The sequence below is a fragment of the Micrasema longulum genome, unplaced genomic scaffold (genome assembly GCF_059751315.1).
Source record: "Micrasema longulum isolate JH-2025_06_02 unplaced genomic scaffold, ASM5975131v1 h1tg000745l, whole genome shotgun sequence".
Classification (NCBI taxonomy): Eukaryota; Metazoa; Arthropoda; class Insecta; order Trichoptera; family Brachycentridae; genus Micrasema; species Micrasema longulum.
The window spans coordinates 402866-421855 of NW_028277939.1; the positions used below are offsets into that span (position 1 = coordinate 402866).

General features: G+C 35.6%; 1 protein-coding gene across 2 annotated transcripts in view; it reads left to right on the forward strand.

The window, feature by feature from the left end:
* The window catches only part of LOC148279224 (uncharacterized), a 55041-nt gene that overhangs the window by 24755 nt on the left and 11296 nt on the right, over nt 1-18990 (forward strand). For both annotated transcript variants that reach the window (XM_088230281.1, XM_088230280.1), the window contains exons 4-14: nt 407-510; nt 3503-3619; nt 4700-4734; nt 5353-5459; nt 7367-7522; nt 8029-8187; nt 12197-12317; nt 13277-13432; nt 16163-16392; nt 17243-17350; nt 17511-17607. In XM_088230281.1, coding sequence (XP_088086407.1) covers nt 407-510; nt 3503-3619; nt 4700-4734; nt 5353-5459; nt 7367-7522; nt 8029-8187; nt 12197-12317; nt 13277-13432; nt 16163-16392; nt 17243-17350; nt 17511-17607 — 1390 coding nt within the window. The remainder of the gene's footprint in view (nt 1-406; nt 511-3502; nt 3620-4699; nt 4735-5352; nt 5460-7366; nt 7523-8028; nt 8188-12196; nt 12318-13276; nt 13433-16162; nt 16393-17242; nt 17351-17510; nt 17608-18990) is intronic.

Sequence of the window (18990 nt, forward strand, 5' to 3'; positions counted from 1 at the left end):
ACATTAACAGCTCCCCGGGGGGTTGCCTCCCTATGTAATAGTCAGCGCGTTAGCCTACCATGCAAGAGTACTCGGGTTGGATTCCGACATGGTTAATTTGAAATATTTATTTAATAAGGTGTTTCACACTAGAATATTTCGTAGTCCCTAGACTGGTACCTGAAGCGTAAGACTGATCATCTTACCTTCATGTAACAAAAATGATCAAGATACACTGCAATTGGTGTATCGATACAGTGCCCTATGCACCATTCGGTGCGGACGGGAAGTGATGATGAGGGGTTGAATCCAGTTCTTGTCTACGAAAATTTGGACAAATTCAAAAAATTCTTCGTGATATTTAAATCTTCTATCCAGTAAATACTGCTTAAAGAAAATGAATTGATTGAATTACATGTGTTTGTAGGTTATGTGGGCGTGGGTTCCAGCAACTCCCCGTGCATCACAGTCAGCACCACAAGCTCATATCCGCTGACCAGCCCGTCTTTCCTTGCGTCTTGTGCGAGTTTGGTAAGCTAAGAACTTGAGATTTCTAACAATCAATATTCCACTCATCGAAATCTATCATCCATCCTAACCGATTCCACGTCGACCGGGGAACAAACTTCCTCTCCGGCAGGGTGGTTTCAGGCTGGAATAACTTTCCAAACATGTTCGTCCATTCCACCTAGGGGCGACCAATTTAAGGAAGAGAGAAGACTTGATAGAGACATATAAGATCCTAAATGATCGCTATGACTGCTCCTGCAAGAGATGCATCAACTCGACCTGAGCGCCCATCACTGGAAGCTCTAACCTTCCCGATTCCACCTCAGCTCGGGAACAAACCTCTCCAGCAGAGTGCTTTCAGGCTGATGTCACTTGCCAAACATGTTCATCCATTCCACCTAGGCGCGACCAATTTAAGGAGAAGAGGAGACTCGATGGAAACAGACGAGATCACTATGACTGCCCCCTGCAAGAGATGTTTCAACTATTTCCTCCCGAATTCTACCTCAACTTAGTATGGGTACCAGTAACTGTTCTTTGTTGGAGTTACCAGTTGTGGTATCCGAGCGTTGGATGTCTCCAGCTCTGGAGCCATAGGGCAGGGGCGAATGCTCCTTATAATCGATTACATGCAGCTTACCATATTTTTTTGACATCGAAAGTAATATTTTATGTTACAGTATTATTAGGAAAAAACACATCACCAAAAAAATATATTACTTTTCTTGGGTAAGTAAATTTATATCATATTCCCTTATTCCATACAGCGACCAGTTGCGCCTCTATTGGCCAAAATTATTACTTTTAATTTTATTCTGAAAAGCGTTTTGTTTAAATACGTTTATTCTGCTTGTGTAAGAAAAGGTTTTTGACGTATATATTGTTGTGCTATATTTAGTTATGAAGGTGCTAAACTTGCTTTGTTTCTTTGTTGTTCTCAATTTGTGTTATTTTCTAATTGTTAATATTATTTATGTCACGAATTGAGTTGTTGTAACTCCTGGGAATGTAATTAGACGTATTATACTTGTAAAATACTTTGTGTTATATGATTGATAAATAAAAATAAAATAAATAAGTGTACATATATTAATAAAATTAATAAAACAACTTTGTTTTTAACCACTAATTTTAATTTTTCACCGACCGGTTTCAAAGCAAACAAGCTTCTTTGTCGAGGTTTACGTAACTAATGAATTGATTCCTTTTTATTTATTTTTTTATTTTCTTTTATTCAGGAAACATACAGTACAGTTACAAAGTTTAATATTTTACACAATTGGACTTAATTCTAATGGACCAGTGAAGTTTCCATATTAAAAAGCAATTAAATCTAATGTTAATTATGAAAGTATAAAAAAGAGAAGGAAAAAGAAAACATAAATGAAAGTTGTTTAAAAATTTAAATTTAAGTGAAAAAAAAAATATATTTTAAGGTTTGTAGTTTGTAGTGAGTATTTACAAATGGAAATAATATTAAAAATGGAGAAAACTTGTAAGAGTAATTAAGAATTAAGAATGGAAATAAAGAATGAAAAACATACTCAGATGTAAAAATAAAATAAAATAGTAATAACATTTTTTTTTAAAAAAGGAAAAACATAAACACATATTTATTTTAAGGGATTCAAAGAAACGATGAGAAGAATCTTTAAGTGAAATATAAGACAATAAATTTAAATTTAGGTCAATTTAAAAAACATCTTCAAAATTAATGACACATTATAGTAAGAGCAGCAATATATTGATTTTATTAACATATATAATATAAGTAATTAAAAGTAGTTTAAAAGTATAACAAGTATAAAAACATGCCAATGGCAGCAGAGAAAAAAGAAAAAATAAAGAAGGAATAACAAGTATGGCAAGTAATCATTTAAAATTTGAAAAAGCAATATAAGGAGAAGATTTTAAACCAAGAGAAGTCGATAAAATTTCATTAAAGCGATTTTAGAAGTAATACAAAATTTCAAAAGAGAAATTTAATTTATAATAATAATATGAATGTATGTAATTTGAGTGATATAAGAGAAAAAGGATAAATTTTTATTTTATTTCTATCATGTTCACCAAATACTACACGTGGACCCAATAAATCAAGTGGTTTTTTCTTACACGTATGTATATTGTTTAGAAATTTTAATAATTAGTATATGTTTTAATAAAAATTAGATCTTATATTAGGACATTCATTTATTATGTTTTTACTATTTTAAGACTAAATAAAAAAATAAATTAAAAAAAATTATGTGGCCAGCCACTCGCGCTCATATTGCCGGTCCTTTAAGCCGCGCTCAAAAAACCGACAAATTAGGGAGCGGTGGGCACGACATTATTATTTAAGCACCTTAAGTGTTCTTCTACTCTAATATTAAAGTTTCTTTTAGTTTTTCAACAAACAAAAACAAGGAACAAACTCGCTCCCTTAAATTGACTAATCTTTTTCTTTTCCACATCCGTTCCTAAGTAAAGCATGTGGACATCACCAGTTACCTCCAGGAGACCCTATCGCCAGCCAGCACTCTCGCTTCTTCCCGTGTCAATCTAGCGCCCCTCAATTCCGCTGAATAAAGTCTAAAGATCGTCATTGACGACCTTCCAGGACGGCGTGAGCCCGCAGGTTTAAAGAAGAGGCAACTCGGGTTTAGGTTCTCCCGAGGCATGCGCAGCACGTGTCCGAGATAGATCCACCGCCGCATCTTCAAGACGCTCGTTATAGGAGGCTACTGCGTCCGTTCTCGGACTTCAAAGTTAGTTACAAAATCGAACCACTTTAAACCTAATATTCTTCTCGAGCACTTACTCTCAAAACTCAGAAGTTTGGTGTTTTGAGCTTTGGTAAGGTGTCAAGATTCGCACCCATATAGGAGAACTGGCATTATACAAGAGTTGAATAATCGGCATTTCGTTTTGACCGAGTAAAGACTAGAGTTCCAGACAACACGCATCATGTTAAAACTTGTTCCAGCAATTCCTAGGCGTCTAAATTGACTAAAAGTATGATGTTTTACAGGTTACAGTTCGTACGATGAAGTGGGGACTCATATGCACCAAGAGCACCTTCTGGAAGAGAGGGAAGAGTGGCTGGACGAGGGCACCGGAATACTCCGTACCGCGGCCCCTGGAGCAGGTAAATCCATCGCCCAGATAACTTACTGTTTGTTTGGTTATTCAACGGCTTACACCTTTAGCAAAGTATCAATAATAAAATTGAATTTAAACAACACGAAACAAAAAAATTCAGTGGCAAACATAAAAAAAAGTAGTGTATTGAATTTGTTTTCCTGTAAATATTATAATTGTATTGGATTTGGACCACTTGTCGAGCATTTTTCGGTCTTGGCGATCCAGAATGCCTTCACTGGGACGATTGAGCCTTAGTTTCGACGTCATATCCGTAAACCCATTTTTCGTCACCTGTCATAACACATTTCAGTAATTCTGCATCGTCGTTGGCTTCATTTAGTGACACCCGAGCGACTTCCATTCGCGCTGTTTTTGTTCAAAATTCAAAACTTTGGAACAAATTTTGCTGCCACGCGTTTCATACCCAAAACATTTAGATAATTTCATGGCATGAGCCAAATGATTTGCCAAAATCATCAGCGACTTCTCTGATTGTGATTCGGCGATGGTTCATAACCATTTCATTTACTTCTTCCACGTTTTCATCGGTTGTTGATGTGCTGGGGCGTCCGGGCCGTTCGCCATCTTCAACGCTTTCACGGCCATCTTGGAAACGCTTATACCACTCGTAAACTCTTGTTTTACTCATAGCAGACTCGCCATAGGCCTTTGTTGACATTTCACACACTTTGTTACACTTAAATGAATTTTTTACACAAAATTTGATACAAATTCTTTGATCCATTTTTTTAACAACGAAAATCGCCGAGCTCATAAAAAGACGTCTAACCTTAGCGACTGCCAAAGACAAAGTAAACAATGATACGGCTGAAAATTTTAGTATACTTCAAGAAATAATTGACATTCGGACTTGACTTCGGACCAAACCCACGAAATTTAAAAATTCACGTTATTTTCTGAACACACCTCGTATTGACTACACAGCACCGTAACGCGCGGATGTTTTCCGCACAGCAAGGGAGGGTTAAACATGTTTTTTATACTTTTAATAGGCATAAGCGATTGTAATAAAAATAATTAAGAAGTTCAATAATTAATTGACAAAAAATAATAACTGTTTCAGGTGATGAAGATTCTCAACTTCAAATTGATGCAGAGGTAAGTGAATAGTTATTTTTTTAATATACCCCCGCTCATCTACAACTTGTTTCCCATTTTCTTACACACAAGAGCACTGCAGATGTTTTTTTTACTCTCACTCAAAATGATATTATTTAATTTAAGTTATTTATTGACAATTCTTGATGGAATTCTATTGTAACAATGTAATAACTTATATTTCCATATAAGTTATTAATTTAAAAAATACTCGGTACACCTCCATTTATTTATTTTGACCAATTAGCGTTTTTACCCTCTAATGGGCATCTTCAGACTGGTGAATATTATACAGTGTAAGGATAATTTATATAAAACTAAATATTATCTTAAGTGTAGGTACATTTAAAACATATCAAACTATGCATCACATTTAAATGAATTAAAACATACTTTTGACAAAACAAAAAATATTAAAAAAATTACATACAGAAGTTACAGAAGTTAAGTTTACCGTCTCGATATATACAGACAGATGAAAATAGCGTTCATAATCGAGGCACTGGCAAGACTCATGATGCAATGACATTTGCGGAGGTAGATATTCTTGTTGCCTTCTACAACGCGTTCTCCATCTCTCTTGAGACCTTTATTAATCCTTATTTTTTGCTGTTTCAGGATTCAGATTCCGGAAACTATATCTGGATAGTCCAGGCCGATTCGGACTCACAGGAGGAAGAGCAGCCAGCCATTATAGCGCGCAAGTTTCAATGCCTCGTTTGCAAGTAAGTTCTGAATATCGATCGATTCATATTTCCACAGAAGAGAATATGGAAGTCTAGGCATCTACGGGGCTCGCAACCCGTCATTAACTGTTTTGTGTATGTTCGCTCTCTCCGATAGCATATCGAGCGGCCCATTTCAAGCTTATATGACTTTTGACAATTACCAAGCCGGCTCCTTCAACAACTCGATACGTACACTCGGTAAGATAGATAGACAGATGGAAAAAGTATGATGAATAAATTATTTTTTTTATAGTGGCAAAATTTTTACGCCTAGATACTAGATTTATATGTTAATAGGGCAGAATCTAGCAATATTATTTTTCTAATCTAGGCGGTTGTATTAAAAACTGATATCAGAACTTAATTCGACTCATTATTAAAGGAAAAATTGCTGAGGAAAAAATTTTCCCCTTCTTCGTAAACTACTTGACTAACATTGAGACCTTAAAAATTGTGCACAAAATAACACCGGGAAACATACAAGACGGCGACATAATATTAGCCAAAAATGCTGACATACACAAATATAACACCAGCCAACAACACCACTATCATATTGAAAAAGCAAAGACAAACACGGGACAGTCAAAAATACTACATAATGGACTTAAACACTACAACGACTTACCTTCATCATCATCATCATCATCATCAGCCGTCTCTTGTCCAATGTTGAACATAGGCCTCCCCCTTTAGTCTCCATATTTCCCTATCCTGAGCCAACCGCATCCAACCACTTCCTGCAACTCGTCTTATGTCATCCGACCACCTTGTCTGAGGCCTGCCGACACTTCTTCTACCCGTTCTGGGTCGCCATTCCGGGACTTTTTGGTCCATCTAGAGTCTGTGATTCTGGCTATATGACCAGCCCAGCTCCATTTCTGGTTGGCGACTTACCTTACTACTTGAAAACTTTAGCTGGAGACAAATTTAAAATCAATCTGAAAAAGGACATGATGACTGAACTAACTAGACTAGACGAGACATAAAATGACTAGACAATATTACATTTCTAATGTAACCCTAACGGGTTTTTTAAAATTGTAAATAAATAAATAAAAAAAAACAGTAAACAAAAATCCCACAAAGGCATGGCCTGTTCGTGGGTATACAAGAAATGTTTATGAATTTTCACTCCTATAATAAATAGACAGTTATAATATTTTTGTGTAACATAAGAAAGAGAAAAGAAAATATTATCTAAAAGATTATGAAGGTATTTTCTTTTTTTTATGGTAATTAAGTAAGGAAATAAAAAATATAAAAATATTCCTTATTTTTAAAGGGTAACAAAATAAATCATAGAAAAAAAGAGTTCATATCTTATAGTTTGAATCCAGGAAAGTGCGTGTTTTTTAAAAGAAGCAAAATTTTGAAAGCTTGGGATCAATGAAATATTATCAGTAAAAAAGAATTAAAAACTTTTCGGCCTGTAAAATATGCATGTCTCTGTGCGAGCCTCGTTTTACAATATGGTATTTCTAACACACGATTCCTTCTTTGACTTGAACTATTTGAATTACTTGTAAATACATTTTGGTTCTTAAATATACGTATATTTTAAACATTGAAAACAATATATTTGTCTTAGGTCTAAAAAAGTTTAGAGTCTTTGAACAATAGGAAAGAGGGAAAAGTGCGATTTTTGTGAAGCATTATTTTTAAGATAAATTTTTGACTAGTTTCTAATGGTTTAATATGATTGTTGTAAGTTCCCCCCCATCCAATTATTCCATAGGAAAGCGATGACTGTACAAGTGCATAATATACCATTTTAATAGTATTTACCTGGGCGTAAATACTTCACCGTTTGAACACATAGGTTAAATATCCCAGTTAAATCCTGCCCTTATCTACAAACTCAACTCAACTCGAAACGTCGTTGACAGTTTAACTGATTGCAGAAGGCGCTACAGTTCTGAGGAGAGACTCGCCAGGCACGATTGCGGGGCGAGGAGCTGCGGGAAGAAAGGCAAACGAAATGCAGATTCTGGGAACAAGTATTCCTGTCAATCCTGCTCCAAGGTCTTCCCTACTAAAGTGCGTCTCCAGTTTCATACGTAAGAGCATTTGTAATCGATACTTTTCTAGATCATGAGGAAGTTTGGCGCTGCAAGAAATTCGATATTAAAAATGCTTTCTTGTCATAATCAGTTCAGCTCAGTTTATTGCCAAAATACAGTGTTTATTGGCCAAAAATTTAAGCGCATATTTAAGCAAATTACATTGAATCAATCCGCCCACACAATTTTCTAATGTAGAGTTCTTATATTGCTCAGTTAAGATTTTGAACGTTTCAATCGAGTCACCACACTGCCTGCTCAAGGCCTTAAAGGGTATGATTATACATATCTCTATCATCTATATTACCTTCTTTTAAATATTTTCCATCTCTGTTGTAATATGTTAATGTTAACAGCTCCCCAGGGAGTTGAATCCAGTCCTTGGCTGCAAAAATTTGGACAAACTCAAAATATTGTTGTTCTTATGTTGTCATACTTATCCCTAGGAATTGTATAAATAGACAATGTTTGTGTGATGATACGGCTGGAGTGAATGTTTCCAGCCGTCAGCTGCAGTGTACCCTCCCCCTCTGCTGCGCCTCGTGCCCCGAGCTCGTGCCCGCCAGCGAGGTGGAGCTGTTCGACCACGTCCACTTCGCCCACTCTCGCTCCAGACGCCACAGCTGCCCGCATCCCGGATGCGCGCGGGACTTCCTACTCAAGTGAGTCGCGTTTGGGAGAGTTTAAAGTGAAATCGCCACGGTCCGTGACTCTTTACAGACCGTTTCAGTAGTCTGCCGATCGATTATCTGACAACTACTATAATCCGCTTTTATTTTTACTCGTTGAAATCACAAAAATTAGGCTCTGTAATTCGCTGGTGTTTTTATTTCATCATGAGAAGACACTCACAGCCAATGGTTAATTTTATAATTTCACCCCAAGATGACACTCACAGTCAACGGTTAATTTTATAATTTCACCCCAAGATGACACTCACAGTCAACGGTTAATTTTATATTTATATAATAAAATAAAATATTAATAACATTTTTTTTGAAAAGGAAAAACATACATATTTTAAGGGATTCAAAGAAACGATGAGACGAATCTTTAAAGAATCTTTAAATGAGAAAATAAATTTAAGTCAATTTAAAAATATTTTCTAAATTAATTACACACAGCAAGAGCAGCAATATATTGATTTTATATACATATACAATATAAGTAATTAAAAGTAGTTTATAAGTATAAAAACATGTCAATGCAGCAGAGAAAAAAGAAAGAATAACAGGTATGGCAAGTTATATTTAAAATTTGAAAAAGCAATATAAGGAGAAGATTTTTAAACAAAAGATAGTTGATAAAATTTCAGTAAAGCAATTTGCACAGTAATACAAATTTCGATATTAATGTATTTTATTTTATAAACATAAACGGCAAATCTGCCTTTTACAAACATTTATAATATTTACATATTTAGCTTAATATACAAATATTTTTTTAAAACATGAATTTCCTTATACCCAAGATTTATAAAAAAAAAATTAAACTAAAAATTATACAGCATATTCAGTAGAAAGTTTAAATAATAAAACATTCTACAGTAAAACAACAAGAAAATCATGTGTACTGTTTCACACAGCTAGGCAAAGTGAACAAAAAACTGGATGTATATATATATATTATGAAATGCATGAATAAATAAATATAATTACCATTCACCATCTTTGAAAATGTTCAAAAGGTTTGTTCTATAGGAACAATACCCTACACTAAATATATCAGATACGTGGGAATAACTATTGCCGAGTTCGTGAAGTCTATTTAATACGGCATTACAAGTATACACTGTCCGTGAATTGTCGCTACAAAACGGTGGCACCTGTCTAGTCATTCTTCCAGGCACCCTGAAGTTAAGGAGAGATAATAGTTCAGGGCAATCCCATATTGTAATGTAGAACTTGTGATATAATTTGTAGGCACTTTATATGATTAGCCTTGACGTTTCTAATATTGTATTGTATGTCCTCTAAATGCAAATTGTGGCATAATGGTATAGTATAGATACATATATTCATAACGGATTCGATCGATTTCAGAGACGTTATGATGACAGGCATTAGGCAGTTATAATAGTTCAGGGCAATCCCATGTTGAATTTACAATTTTGAATATATTTAAAAGGTCTATAATTTTACGTATGTAATGTGATGTAAGTGATGTAAGAGAAAAAGGGAGTTTAATTTGAAAGCTTTCAGAATCCAGCATATAAAAGGGTGACAGTTTCATGGGCCAGTACACATCTCTCCAGCACTCTCTCGCGGACGTTACTATGTCCGTCGTCATTTTAATTGAATCTTTGATTAAATTTAAAATAAATAATAAGATCCACATCCTGAGCTGTTTTTTCTGTATACGCTTTGTCTGGTATAGGGTCTCCTCAACACACTACCCCCAAATCCCTACAGTCCTCTGCGTGTCTTTTGACTCTTCGTACATAGTTCCTTTCGGGGGCTTAGGGTCATAAGGGCGAAACTACAAAAAATGCTGCTTTGTGTTAAGTACTAATCTGACGTATAAAAAAAATATTCTGTTAGTGACAAAAAGATGAAACTCATCCGATAAGTAGTTACCTAGATAAATTTGTGTGAAACTACAAATGAAGCGTTTTGTTTAAAGTCAGAAGAATGAAACGCCTTTTACATCATTTTGGTAATTTACTAATGTAAAACATTTAAGTTTGTAAGTGAAAATTCTTGATGGAAGTTCATTGTAATTTATTATATAAATAAAACACGAGTGATACTTTAATCCACAAATTTGGAATATCCAGTGACCGGTTTCATCGCTTTCGCGACATCTTCGAGACTGGTATCTTTATTTAAAAGTTAAATGTATTTATACAGAACAGAGGTAAGGATAGATAATTCAAAGTTATATGTCAGTAAATTAAATAAAGTTATTTTTATCTTAAGGATCATTATCAACAAATTTTCTTTGGGTTAACTAATGAATTGATATAATGCTATTTTAATGAGTTTAAGTATTTTATTTTATTTTTGGTGTCCCATCATTCGTGAGTGTAGTTTTGTAAATAATGATTTCTGAAAAACAAAGGGTAAAAAGTCATTAGTAAAACTTTGTTTTGTTTGTTTTTCAGAAATCATTATTTACAAAACTACACTCACGAAGGATGGGACACCAAAAATAAAATAAAATACTTAAACTCATTAAAATTGCATTATATCAATTCATTAGTTAACCCAAAGAAAATTGGTTGATAATGATCCTTAAGATAAAAATAACTTTATTTAATTTACTGACATATAACTTTGAATTATCTATCCTTACCTCTGTTCTGTATAAATACATTTAACTTTTTAATAAAGATACCAGTCTCGAAGATGTCGCGAAAGCGATGAAACCGGTCACTGGATATTCCAAATTTGTGGATTAAAGAATCACTCGTGTTTTATTTATATAATAAATTACTAATGTAAACGCAAGTTAGGGTCATATAGACGAAAGCGTAGTTTCATCTTTTTGTCTCTGAAATATTTTATTGTTTGTGGTAAATTCATAATCTTTCGGCCGTCACTTTGGATTATTTTAAAGCAAGTTTGTGTTTAACTAATGTTGTTCTTAAGTGAAAACAATGACTTCAAGGGGTAAAAGGATCGTAGAGATGGCAATAAGAAGTCGGAATGATGAAAAAACACGAAGTAAGTTTAAATCAATCTCTATATAAATTATTAAATGTAGCATGTTACATACTTTGGAAGAATTGATTCAGAGGGTGTCTGAAAACTCGCAACTTACCCAAATGTTTTAGAAGAATGGATTACAAAAAGTCTTGGAGAAAATACACCACTTTCTGTAATGAGCTGTAAAGAGTCATTCCTTTCCCTTACTGTCTTAAAAACACGCGCGCATTACGGTGCTGTGTAGTCACTACACATTAAAAAAATAAGAGATTTAAAAAGAGAAAAATGGAATATTTTTATAATTTAATTCAACGATGATAATATTTCAAATCTAACTGCTGAAAACATGAAAAAACCATTGGGTATCGCTAACGACTCGGGCGAAACGCGCACCCGCGCCTACTCCCCGAGAGCTACTGAGTAGCCATACAGTACCGGACTACGTGACTGACTGAGAGTATACTTTTGATGATATTTGTAATTTATCCCCGATTTCCGATACAATGCTTTGTGTGCCTAATAAGTACTTATTATTTATTAACAAATTATTTCAGTGGATACGTAAAAGTGTAATGGAGGAATACTGAAAATCTAAACCCAATATTGATTATATTTATAAAGATATAGTTATTAGACGCAATGTGTACTGGCTACACATCACTGTGCACTGGGGAGGGGGGGTTAAAGGTTCCTTTTTATATTTTTATAGCTGTGGACAGTTATGAATGGCGTTAGAGATTTATTATTATCATTTTTTCTCGCATACTGCTTTTTGTCCAAGTTCTTCTTCCTTCGAAAAAGCATCCAAACGGTTTTTGGACGGGCTGACCGAAATGGCAATTCAATCCAGTCTGATTGAGGTGAAATTGGGGCCAATAGCATGGACGATTGGCCTCGAGAGGGGAGACTACACTTATGGAAAAACGGAGTCGATGAAAATCTCAAGTCTTAAAATTTTAGAGTTTGGAGAGCCCTCGGATCTCAGTATGACGATGGTGATGAGTCAAGCTGCGGAGTGTTTCAGGGCATCGCTGACCACCCACCTGCGATGCCACGCCGGGGAGAGGGCGTACGAGTGCGAGAAGTGCGGGAAGAAGTTCCTGGATCGCCAGACCCTGACAGAACACCGAGTCACTCATTTAGAGGTATTGCCTGTACTACTTTTTATAGGGTTTTATGGCCATAGACACACTTTTTATAAGTATGCAAAAATATCAATGCGTTTTGAATTCCAAAAACACATATTTTTATTTTTAAATTTATTTCAACAGAGAGGGAAAACATTATTGAGAAGGGAATATGGACGTCTAGGCATTTACAGAGCTTATGACCTGTCATTGGCTGGTTTTAGTGGCCACTTTATACACTGTGTAACGTTCACCATTCTGCCCATATTTGAACATCTATATTCCTTCAATTCTTTTATCTGTAGATTTTTTGTGATTTCGGTCCTTGTCTACAAAAATTTGGACAAACTCAAAATATTGTTGATAAATCCACCTGGTCCATGACGAAGTATAGAAATCGAAAAAATAATATTTTCAGGCGTTGCCTAGTCTAGTATGTAGGTGAAATAATTCAATTAGATGAATCTCACCCGCATAAATAAAGGTTTCAGCTCTTTAACAACACAAACATGAATAGATGAACGAATTGAAGGAATGTAGATGTTCAAATATGGGCAGAATGGTGAATGTTACAGAGTGTGTTAAGTGACCACTTAAACCAGCCATTGACAGGTCATAAGCCCTGTAGATGCCTAGACTTCTAAATAACCTTTTCTTAAATGTTCTTCATCTCTGTTGTAATATGTTAATATAAACAGCTCCCCAGGGAGTTGAATCCAGTCCTTGTCTACAAAAATTTGGACAAACTCAATCAAAATATTTGTGAAAAGTGGCCACTTAAACCAGCCACTGACAGGTCACAAGCCCTGTAAATGCCTAGACTTCCATATTTCCTTCTGAAAAATGTTTTCCCTCTCTGTTGAAATAAATTTAAATATAAATATTTCGTCCAGTAATCATCATGTTATCGTTTTCGAAGAATTACCCGGTATGAAAAGTCAGCTCCCGATGGACTCGAACCGTGCTCTGTTCTCCAGGTGAAGCCGTTCCAATGCCACATCTGTTTGAAGTTCCTCAACCGACTTTCGCGCCTGCGAATGCATCTTCTGACGCACGACTCGGAGCCGGTGGCGGCGCGCGTACTGTCGTGTCGGTACTGTCAGCGAGTCTTCCGGGACGCCCAGCAGGCTGAGGTGAGTCACACCCGGCTCCATATAATGTGTAGAGTTGAAATTTCACTAAAAAATATGTCTCAATGTATATTTGTCTGTCTTTTCTGTGCTATGCCAATATTTGTTATCGTACAGGAAATGCAATATGAATGAAATAGTCTAGCGTAAAAACACCCTTTTAAATAACAACAACAAACCATCCCACCGTTTACAGAGAGGATAGAACTCCATATCACTATATTTTTGCATACAGACCTCGCTTCCTCTACATTCATACTTCTTCTCATGCACGCACGTCGATTATTCCTACTCTTGACATGTCCATCTTCAAATATATAGAGTTGATCGTGCCATGTCTTTCTCGGTCTTCCTCGTTTTCTGCATCCATCAACATTTGCATCGTAGATCCTTTTAGCCGTTCTTTCGCTGTCCATTCGCTCTACATGTCCAAACCAACGCAGCACCCCTTTCTTGATTCTGTCAATAATGCATGTCTCAGCCTCACACACTTGTGCACCTATCATACATCATTTTACCACACATTCACCTGAGGGATCGCATTTCGACAGCATTTAACCTACTTTCATCATCATTTTTCCAATTCCATACTTTGCTCCCATACATTAGATAAATATTATCAGCCCAAGACCTCTTGCATGGTAGGCAAACACGCTGAATCTTTTTTTTTTTTATGGGAGTAACATTATTTTTTACCTTGCTTATAATATACAAGGTTTATATTTCAAAAGAGGATTTTTCTGCAACTATATTTCTTTAAATTTATCTAAACTGTTGGGATCAGGAAGGATATACTAAAGTGGGCCAATCAGGAACTTCTCAGCATTTGCTCATGTGAAGAGGAAACCACCTAATACTCTTCAAAAGAAGCCGGCCTGTTGACAGCAGTCAGCGGGCCTTCCGTTCCACTAGAGGAGTGTTCGGCATTTTGTTCTCTACTTTGGTTTATTTTACCAATTGCCTGCACTATATTGATCATGTATCATGTATGATACTACCTCTTGTATGAGTTCTTTATTACCTATCACAGAGGGACATTCTGAAGAGTTTCATCGTTGCATGGGCAGCTGGCAATCTCGGAGAGCTTGAAGCGACGCAGGTAGCTCATGAACCCACCGTGACCCGTAAGAATCTGTGTGAGCTCGTAGCCAGCTTTCTGCATTCTCCTGAAATCAAAGGCATGGACAATTGTAGGAAAGATCATTTTAGTAATACTTCCTGTAGGTTCACTCAAATAACGATCGTTCCAGAGTTATCATTTTTATTATTATGGATAGCTTACTCTCGCCTGGTTTGCAATGAAAATAAATCTGCATATCATCTGCATAGCAGTGAGACCACAATCCACATTCTTTGATAATGTTCTCTACATCTTTAGTGTATAGGAGATAGAGGAGTGGTCCGAATACTGACCCTTGAGGCACTCCTGTACACACCCGACAGTTGGGGGAGCTTTTGAAGTTGAAGGGTCCTGAGCATTACACCAGTTGTAAACAAAAAACCAGTTGTAGCAAAAATTTACAAATCTGTTTTCCTTCCGTACTTTTACTTTTACTTGCTTTTTATATATATTGATAATTTTTATGTTTTTTTCATTATGTATTTTTGTATAATTTAATTTAGTGCGTACTATTATTTTTTTGGCATATGATTTATTGCTCCTATTTCTTACTATAGTATAGAGTGAGTTTCTAGAAAACATATCTCAATTATCATTTCAATTATGCTTTTATATATATATTCTTTTTCTGTTGATTTAAATGATACTCTAATTTAGTTTTTTTTTAATACTACTATATTTTACTATTATTTTGTTGATTTTAATGACACCACTATTTTGTATATTTTATTTATTTATTTATTTAATGACACTTTATATACATATACAATAAATATACATATAAGGGCGGGCATATTGCCTTAAGGCAATTTCTTCCTACCTACCCAAACCGTTCAGTTTGAGAAAATTATAAATACATGGACATATTGAATCTTACAATTTTACACAAAAATTAAAAGCAAAGATTAACAAAAATAAATATATGTATAAAAAAAAAATAACACTTTACTATGAAGAGAGGAGAGGGGATGGGAAGGAAAGAAGAAGGATAAAGGAACAATTTAAATATTTAGATAGTGACATTTCAATCTAAACTTAAATGTAAATAAAGAAGGGGCGTCTCTAACATTAGTGGGTAGATTATTCCACAATCGAGCGGCTACTACTGTGAAAGAGGAGGCAAAAAAATTAGAGCGATGACAGGGTATTAAAAGGGTTCTCTCGTTACTAGAACGAAGAGATAGTCCGTGTTGTGAAAGAGGTTGGATGAGCTCTCTCAGATAAACAGGCGAAGTGGGATTATTTAAAATATTGTGAAGAAGTGATAGAATGTGAATGTTTCTTCTATGCCTGGTACTGAGCCAGTGTAGTTGCGTGCGATACTCGATTATGATTATGTGTGATTCTTAATTTGTATAATTTACATTTTAAAAATTATTTCTGATCATCTTTTTTGCATTGTATTCTTTGGAATTGGATTATTGATTACATTTACCTTTTTTTCTAGATTGTTCTCTAATTAATTTTACTATGTATTTTTATTGTTATTTATTGTGGCTTGACACAGGCATAGCCTAAAAAGCCTTAATAAGTTCATAAATATTTAAACTAGTGTAATTTTGAATGAATAAATAAATAAATAAACCCGATATAAAAAAAATATTTAATTACAGGAGCACGTAGCAGAAACGGGCGACTGTCCCGACTGTGAGAAAGGTCCAGACGACCCACCGGCTGAAGCCGGGCTGTCTTCTCCGGCTCCCGAGGACCAGGGGGCCCTGAGGAGGGACTGCGGGATCCAGGAGGAAGACGAAATAGACCTGTCAGAGTTGTCCAGCTGCGCAGAGCGATGCGTGAAGCTGGTGGAGATCGATAAGGCGTATCGGTGTGAATACTGCGAAAAGTAATACATACTTTTGATTTAAATTTGCATATTAGCGTCACACACATAACTGTCATTATTCACCGCGTCAAGCGACAACGGTGCTCTATTGCTCTGTGCAGGACGACGACTTAGTGGGGGGTAAAGAAGACGCAGGCAGAGAGAAACGAACATTGCATCCAATAATGGCTTTCTTTTATTCCTCATGCATTTTCTAAAAGAGGCGTTGTCTGTTAATTCATTTTCAATTCAATCAATAACATGTACATAACAAGCTCAAATTTAAGGCGTACATATTATAACAAGAAAAAATACATTAAAGAGACTTTTGTCAAAGTAGTGGGAGAATCCTGGAAGACCCCTTCGGATACACGGAACAGATCAACATCCAGAGCGATGTTGTTCAGCGTAGCGGTGGCCCTTCCAACGGCAGGGTGCTCCTGTATATCGGAATAACAAAAGTGCTATGCATACCTTGGAAATAGCACAAAAGTATGTACTCAAGGCTCTGCTTGGGGTCCATATCAGAACATCCACAACGGAGGTGTTTGAACGAGTAGGTGTTCTGGACGTCACACACACACTTTTTTCTACAAAATACTTAGTTTACCCTGAAGATGGCTCCTGCAATGGTAGCCGAAACGTCGGAACAAATCCAACACACGGTATCACCCAAAAAAGAAACATATTGATTCAATATTTTTGATGTGAACATCATAATATGGAGAGCAGATAACAGAGGAATACTCTAGGTGCGGGCGAACTAGGGAACAGAAGAGAGCTTTAAGGGCGCGATCTAGATTTTGTTTACTTTTGTATGTAAATTTCATAGACAATAAATATATTTTACATTGACTCGTTTTGTTTGCAGAGCTTACTGGAGGGCCCAGTCACTGGACTCGCACAGGATCGTTCACCGAGGGCAGACCGATCCTTTCTCCTGTCACATATGCAGCGCCACCTTCTCCTCCTACTCACGGTCTGTCTAACATAATTGAACGCCAAACTTTAACACTGAATCGCCGAAATTAAGGAAGGAGGCTTTTGATGTTGATTGTCGGTGTTTCGATGCACAAATAAATTTGTGCAAAAAACAAATGAATGAAAACATAATAAAAAATATATACATGTATGTTTAGGTGTACTACGCACAAGACTACACATGGATTCTATCGCTCGAGGCACTCCACCCCGGTTCAGGACAACTTTCCAGTGGTCAGACATTTCCTATGTGAGGTAATACATTCATGTTATTCTCAGACAACGGAGTTCTAATGCATGGAAGCGAAGTATGGAATTGAAGAAATTAAGGATGAAAGTAAGCTGAATGCTGTCAAAATGCAATCAAATATCAATTTAGATGTAGTCAAGTCTATTAAGGACCTCGGAGTTATCATAAACTGTAAACTTACCTTTAATAAACATATTGATATCATATTTTATTTTATTTATTTCTTAAGTTAGCTTATATTAAAACTAATATAAACTATTATGTACATTTACATCATCTATATATATTTACATTTCCTTACAGTAAATTATACATTTATTTTTAAATTCTTTCAGACACTTTTCATTCTTCATACATTCAGGCATCTCATCATACATTTTTAAACCCTTATACATCAAACAATTTTGCGACTCAGCTCTTTTCAATAATGGTAGTCTTATTTTATCCTTTTGTCTAGTAGCATATTCATGACAATTTTTGTTTAAGACAACTTTATCCTTAAAACATTTTGGTAATTTATCGTGAAAAAATTAAAAAAAAAAAAACATATTAAATTTAAGTCTCCTTCTTACAGATAACCATTTTAGTTCATCTCTCATTTTTTTACATTGCTATATTTATTTTTCTTAAGAGCTATTCTCATCGCTTTATTTTGTAAAATTTCTAGTTTATTTAAATTTCCTTCGTTTGCTAAAAATAATATTGTTGAGCAGTAATCTATATGTGGAAGAATGATTGTTTTGTAAATTAGTTCTGCAGTATCTTATGGTCAATGAGTCATTAAAACTCTTAGGTTTTGTTAGCAGGACATCTAGTGACTTCACTAACATGTTCACAATTAAAGCACTATATTGCAAACTTGTCCGTCCTCTTTTAGAATATGCCTCAGTGATCTGGTCTCCCTTCCATGCAGGCCGGATAAATCATATCGAATCGACCTCGAGAGAGGAGACTACACATACGGAGAAACGGAGTCAGTGTTAAAAATTTCAAGTCTGCAGAAACGTAGAAATAACATTGACTCCATATTTATGTTTAATTTACTAAGCGGCTTAATTGATGCTCCATCGTTACTGGAACAAGTGGCATTCAATTTTCCGGAATAATAATGCGCTGTTCCTTGATTAACACAGGACAAACTATGGCTCGCATGCACCAATGTCCTGATTGTGTCGCATTGTAAACTCGAGACTGAAATGGCATTCTATCTCACTGCCTATCCCTCTAGAGAAACGGCATGATGGTTTGTTTGTTCGGGCGTTATATTCTCGGGTCAGCCGACCCCGAGTGAACCAGCCTCGGCATCGTGCCTGGTATGTGTGATTTTAGATGGTGGATCAAGCAGTTTTGTCCTGTTCTTCCCGATGAAATGAGGAGTACATAACAAT